General features: G+C 44.1%; 1 protein-coding gene across 1 annotated transcript in view; it reads right to left on the reverse strand.

The window, feature by feature from the left end:
* Positions 1–4,885, reverse strand: part of LOC308162440 (cadherin-2-like) — a gene marked incomplete at both ends in the record, with an annotated part of 42,715 nt that extends 37,830 nt beyond the window's left edge. Inside the window, 2 exons of the mRNA XM_080536592.1 lie at positions 1,141–1,279; positions 4,838–4,885. Of these exons, the coding sequence (XP_080392718.1) occupies positions 1,141–1,279; positions 4,838–4,885 (187 nt within the window). The remainder of the gene's footprint in view (positions 1–1,140; positions 1,280–4,837) is intronic.
* Positions 4,886–7,500: the final 2,615 nt, after the last annotated feature.

Raw genomic sequence — 7,500 nt, forward strand, 5'->3', positions numbered from 1 at the left:
GCGTATACAGAGCCACTGAACCACATGTAGAGTACACACCACACACACACCACACATTTGCACGCAAGCATACCATACACACACACCACACAAACACCACACATGCGCACAGACGCACACATTCACACACACACATTCACACACACACACACACACACACACAGAATTGTTGAAGGCAATCTCACTAACAGAAGCAGACTAGTCCCCTCTCTGTCTGAATAAACCACTGTGATTGGTTGACACAATTCTACGGCCCTCCTCCCTGAGCATTGGCTTTCTACATGATGGCATACTAGACAGAGGTAAAGCATACTGGATATTCCAGAGGTTTAAATATCATGAATATTGGATATCACTCAAATTTAAACATGCCAACAAGGCATCCTGGTGTGTGTGTGTGTGTGTGTGTGTGTGTGTGTGTGTGTGTGTGTGTGTGTGTGTGTGTGTGGTGTGTGTGTGTGTGTGTGTGTGTGTGTGTGTGTGTATGCATGTGTAGATAAGACATGACTAAATGCTAATGGCTAATCTTTTAACACAAAGCACATATCTGTGTGTGTGTGTGTGTGTGTGTGTGTGTGTGTGTGTGTCTGTTTGTGCGCATGTGCAGTTAAGTAAATCCTGAAACCACCCAAACACACAGGCTCTAGAAGCCAACCTAAAAACAGCTGTTCACACTGTTAGGTAATGCCTCTGCCACTGTCAACAGCACACGGCTCAGTAACACCCTCATCCAGTGTTCACACCATGGCTCACACACACACACACACACACACACACACACACACACCCCTGGTCTCTCTACAGCCTATTGATCAGGGGATGGATACAGGTTGGCCAGATCAATGCTATGGATCTTAATGTGTGTCATCATCACTGTGTGTGAAGTGTGTGGGGGGAACACCTACTGCTTGTGACTTAGACTTCCTCATGATGGTGCAAATCCAATCCACTGACTACAACACTCACCCAACCTCAGCTGTGCACAAAACATCACAGCATGCATCACAGCATCAGCGAAACATTACCTCTCAAAAATATTCCCCACCCAAAGGCTTGTATAAACCTGTGTTTGTGTGTGTGTGTGTGTGTGTTTCTGTGTGTGTGTGTGTGTGTGTGTGTGTGTGTGTGTGTCGAACTGACCATTGATGATAGGCTGTCCCTCCCTCAGTTCCTCCTCGATGGCAACGCTGTACTCCTCCTGGGAGAACCCTCGTGTGCACACCAATGAGCCCGGCCTGATCGGCAACAACCTCACGGCCTCTCTGCCTCGCACAGCGACCTGGAGAGCACAGAGGATATCAGAATGTGAATAACAATTAATAATATGGCATACAGTAGGTTATAGTGATACAATAACAAATAGCCCATCACAAAAAGTAACCACAAAAACTACTCTAACTAACATAATATGCAGCCAATACTATTAAACATAGTGAAGATACATTATCAAAGTATTTGATGCATTGGGCATGAGTTTTAACTGCAATATTAATAACTGGGTCAAAGAAGAGCATCGCGTCTAGATTAGTGTCTAGACATTAGTCTGCTTGTCCCCCCTGACATGCAGTATGCACCTCTCTCTCTCTCTCTCTCTCTCTCTCTCTCTCTCTCTCTCTCTCTCTCACACCCCTCCCCCCAGCACAATGGCATCTGCTGTTGTTATGAAGGCAGTTATTACAAATCCATCTCCCTCCTTCATCCATTATCACTGATCTGACAGGACTGGATTGGTGAAATCTGTATATAATGGAACCGTTTGCTTTCACCTATCAAGTTGTGCTCGATTGGTTGATTATTACTACAAAGTAGATGCATAATGCATTTTTAAAGTTTGAAATGTCATCATATAGCTAGAGAGAGAGAACCTGTCCGAAAACCGGGCCAAACATAACTAACCCACACACACTCTGTTTGCCTATGGCACAACAGGACCCTCTCTGACACATCATCGGGTTGTGAGCCAACACCCTTCCCCTGTGTCTGTAGGTGCTATCACTGTAGGTGATAATCAGTTACTCTTTGACTATCCATGATGGAACCTAAACTACTATTACCACCTCCTATGGGTAGGCCTATGTATGCCATTTAAAGTCCAGTCAACAATCATATTTCTGCTTTCATGTATGTCCTCATATTATACTTTGTCATCAAAAAAAAACCTGCTGTTCTAGCTCTCCTCCTCCGTCCTCCTCCTCCACCCTCTTGATAAATATCATAACAGCGTCAATAAACAATAACTACCGGGGACCAAGACGCAATGCTAAATAGTCTGGCTGTTGCAAAAAATAAATAAATAAACTAAACCGATGAGCGGGCTGGAAAGGTGGAGGTTGTCTTTCCATGCAAACTCAGGTGAATTAGGTATGGTATAGGTATGGTCCCTGTCCCTGAGGATTTACGCACTGACATCATCGCGTGGCGATTTGTCAACGTGTTTGTGTGGCAGCAGGCGACAATAATTCAACATCATCCCCATTCCAGCCAGTGGCGTAGCGGACGGGCCCGCAAGCGACGCACCGCGGGGGGGCCCCAGCCACTAGGGGGCCCCCTAACATTGGATCCAAATGTATTTTTATTTTTTTTATAATTAAAAAAAATATAAAACAAAGAAAATAAGTGGCCCTTCATTGTGTCAACCTTAATTTTAATATATAGGCCTATATTTAAAAAATATATACATAGTTAGCCGTATCCAATAGCAACATGACTTTGACGTCACACGTAGGCAGCGAGACACAAGGAAAATGAGCAAGCGAAAATACAATACAAAGTACAATAAGCATTCTTTAGGTGGTGGTAGATTCTCTATTCGGACATTATAGCCGCTATATGTGGGACTGTCGGTCCGATATTGTAAAAAAATCAAATAAAAATTTATGTTTACGGAAGTACATGTCTCAAGTATTATCTCGGCGGTTAGTCGAGTGAAAGAAAAACAACATACAGATGATAATTCACACAATATAATACCACGAAAGCGTACAGCACTAAACAATAACATTTATTTGGGCAGCATCATACTCAAACTCAGGCAGAAGGGCAGGGTCCGGCCAGGTTCACAGTCACAGGCTGTCAGTGCATCATACAGGTACATAATTCAGCATGGTTAGGCTATATATAGCTGTTTCTTTTTCTATTCTACTATTCTATTCTACTTCTGCTGTCTGCGTCTCCCTGGGTATTCCTAGACCAGATGGCAAACAGTAAAGACATGCCACAATATACCAGGACTTAAGAAACGAGATGTCCAACAAAGGATTTGACTAACCATGGCCAATTTTACGCAACAAGTAGACTCTGATGCAGCGGAGACAGGGTTGCCAGATGGGCTGGTTTTTGGTGGATTTAGAAGTTTTTAGATTGGTTAGGTTGGAAATTCTCAATCCCATCTGGCAACCCTTAGCGGAGAGTCTACAGCTTGTATGTTTACAGATATCACGCTGCTATGCACACCACACTTTGAAAAAAAAGTGTCAAAGTGTCTAAAAAAGAAATAAAGCTAGTACTTTTCTACTTATAATACATTCTACTGATGTAGTCTACCATTTGGTTTTAGTTATTGCTCTCACTTGTTTGTACCTTTTGCTAAGTCAAGCATTTAGAATGTAGAGTGCATATTGCGAAATTTCGCAACGTCAATAACGCATCGGCCTCTAAAAAACGCACGTTTGCGAAAGGGCCCCCGCCGCCACCTTGCGGGGGGGCCCCGGGATTTTGCGCTACGCCACTGATTCCAGCATTATGATATATCTGACTGACTGTCTAGTCCAAACTAGACCACAGTTTTACATTCGCCACGAGATTGACGTGAGCCACTGTTCTCTCGGGTCATAGGGTCATTTGACTGTAATCTTAAATTAGGGTAGGATATATGTAGCCAACGGACAACGAAACAATGTGTGTGTGCGTGTGTGTGTGTGTGTGTGTGTGTGTGTGTGTGTGTGTGTGTGTGTGCGTGTGTGTGTGTGTGCGTGTGTGTGTGTGTGTGTGTGTGTGTGTGTGTGTGTGTGTGTGTGCGTGTGTGTGTGTGTGTGTGTGTGTGTGTGTGCATTAACACCGTTTAAGCCATTCCTCTGAGCCGATTTAGAGCGGAAACAGGGCGATTGTCCGGTGGCTACTTAAATGTCTGTACATTGTTACTGTAGCTGGCGAATAAGATACATCCCGTATCCTGCACATGAGCTTCAGCCTCGTGTCTCTAAAAAAAATAACGGAATTTGCTTTTGTTCCAAATAGAACATAATAAACATCAGAAAACATGGTCTGGACACCGTCCCGTTACATTTCCCTAGACTTGAACCACACCGAGGTTTGCGGATTAAGAGGACATGCACATACAAACGCATGATACATGCAGGCTGGTAACGTCTACAAACAAACACGACAGCCTATTTATATAGCCTATATATGCCAGTGCACAAACGAGATCGCCTATTTCCCAAGCACGTTAGAATGCATCGACCACAGTCCGGCTATAGCTCGATTCATCTGGCTAGAAAAAAATGGGGGGGGGGGACCACCGGGGACCACCGGGGACAGAGCAGCAGCCTACCGGAGCTTATTGCCGCGGGAACGCTTTGCTCGTCTCGCCTATTCAGGTATTATTGAAATAAACACGAACAACTCTACAAAGTGTGCATTATTGGCCTACCACCATCAATGGTGTTAAAAACATACCCACGAACGTCCGATAACAATGCAATAGTCTATGGAAGGCATAAAGGTAGTCTAGCAAACGCGTACTACTCCATCGTCGCCCACCGAGAGCATACCCGCTGTAGCCCCCCGTCCCGGCGCGAGCCCCCCACCTCCGGAGGGCAGAGAGAGACGCTCTTACCTGCAGAGCCGCTCCAAGCACCAGCAGTGCGCCCCCGGTCAGATACATGGTTAGAATCCCTCTGTTGAAACCGTTGCCAAAAAAGACCCAGTTTCTCAGTGCAGACCAATGCGTAAGTGGCCACTAGTTCACGGGCGGCAGCGGCATGTAAGCAGCCTCCTCTCTCGCTGCTCCGTCCCTGTTCTGTTCAGTCTGGTACTGAAGCTGTGTGCTGGAGGGACTACCAGTCGATACCAAAAATAAGGTACAGTGTCTCCCCCTAGTGGACTGAATTGGCCACTCAGAACTCTCCCGATCTCCCCAACCTCCAGTCTGAGAATGACATGTACAGGACACGAGGGGCCTGGTTAACAAATGAAAGGCTCCTTTCTGTTATCTCCCCCCCCCCCCCCCCCCAAGTGTGTGTGCATCTGTGTGTGTGCGTCAACGAGTAAGAGGAGTGAGTGGCATCTAACTGATCAGACAACATGTGTAATGTAGCATAGCCGCTATTTGCCTCTACAATCCTATTTGAATTTGGTCTGAATAGGATTGTATACAAAATAATACAGCAGGTATGTTTTTTTCTTTATTTGAAAACAACTTACAATGCCCTGCATAAGTAATGGGACAGCAAGCGTTTTTATTATTATTCTTTTGTCTCTACACTCCAAAAGTTTGGATTTGTTAAAATAATTATAATATAAATATAATTTATAATAATTCAACAATTACTATACGGTTCAAGTAGAGTTTATCAGCTTTTACTTGATGGCATTGGTGTACTTATTGGTTTTACCATTCAGAAATTACAGCTTTTTTATGCATAGACCCCCCTATTTCAGGGTACCCAAAATAAATGGGACAGATTTACGAAATGTCCAAATAGGCTCTGTGCAGTCGTAGTTTTGAAGGTCCGGTTTCCCCAAAGGCCAGCTTATCAGTATCCAGTTTTACTTGTCTCCATCGCAAAAAAACACACAACATTGTCGCCTTTTGAGATGTCTTCAAGATCTGCCTAAAATAAACGTGAACGATGTCCACCGTTACAGTATCGTTGATGCCTGTTCCTCTGCTTCCAAAAGCAAGTGGGAAAAGGAATTCAAATGATACATATCGAGCTGGAAGCTCAACATGCTGTTATAGCAACTTGAACAAAGTGGCACAGAGCAGTGCTCACTGGAGCCACCCACACTTCTTTGAAATGTGTATGAATCACGTACAGTACATTGTACTTCCTATGTTTTCGTACCTGCAGCATAGCACTCATCTTGTTGTTTGTAGCGATGGAGATAAGTCCAACTGTAAACTGATATGCTGGCCTTTGGGGAAACTGGACGTTCAAAACTACACTTGTGCACAGAAACTATTAAGCACTTGTGTCATATTTGGTCTACAATCCTTTCTATGCAATAACTTCCTGAAGTCTGTGACACATTGAACCCCCCAGATGCTGGGTCCTTCTCTGGGGCCTCATTTATAAACGTTGCGTACGCACAAAATAATATGTACGCCACTTTCTAAGCAAACTTTGGGGTTTATAAAAAACTAACTTAGACACTTCGATCCATGCATGCACACACAACCTGGAGAAATTAGAAACTGCAACTAGGATGGCAGAACGATGAAACTTGAGAAACATTTTGAAATTGATACCATTGTGTAGAAATAATGTAATTGTCGTCATACAGTCAGTATGGATGAATATTAATTAGGGGTGTTTCACTGACCGTTTAGATGCAACCATGGGCGTTAAAAGGGTGGGACTCTCACCCTTTTGCTCGCTCACGTGTGCAAAATTTAGAGTTGATTGTGATTTATAAAGGGAAACTGACGTGGGACGTGCGTACGCTTTCTGTTATACTGTAAATCAGAATATTTTTGTGAGTAAGCACTTTCTGTGATTTGTCCATGCGCAACCGTTTCCACATAAATCCTTTGCATAGAGGCCCATGATGATGCTCTGCCAGGCCTGTACTGCACCTTCAGTTGTTGTTTATGTGGGTTTTTTTAAGTCTTTTTGCCTAAAATCACTTAGGTACTATACAATTGTAAAAGTAATTGCTTTATTTTAAATGTATTTAAAATCCAAATTTTTTGCTAAAAGAGCTAAAAGAACAGAAAATGCTTCACTGTCTCATTACTTACTTGTTTTTGATTGGATGTCAGAATAATAGCTCAATAAAACTCCCAGAATGTTTTTTCCCTAGGTGATCCAGAAGCCTATAGTAGTAAAATGACCAGGGAGGAACAAAGGGAATTACTGGAGGTTTTTTAGTGCAGTAGGCTAATCCGTGAGGCTGAGAGATGGCCAAGGCAAGCTGAACAGATGTCAGAAACACTCGGCGCAAGTGCGACGGTCACCCTCGCTGTACGTCCGTCCATCTGTCCATGATTAACAAGGTAGGACGGAAGTCTGGCAGCAAACCACGAGGAGCCAGTCTGTGACTTAGTCATGTGACTTATGCCCACAGGCCACGAGCATTGTGGGTAAAACCAGGCACATGTGCACCCTGGAGGGGATCCCAACTTCGGACATAGACCCAATAGTCTTCTCTGCTACACACACACACACACACACACACACACACACACACACACACACACACACACGACACGCACACGCACACGCACACGCACACACACACACAGAACCATATTGGCAGACTGAATCGATAGAGCAG

This window comes from Nansenia antarctica (genome assembly GCF_963989245.1).
Source record: "Nansenia antarctica genome assembly, chromosome: 7".
In the NCBI taxonomy this organism is placed as follows: Eukaryota; Metazoa; Chordata; class Actinopteri; order Argentiniformes; family Microstomatidae; genus Nansenia; species Nansenia antarctica.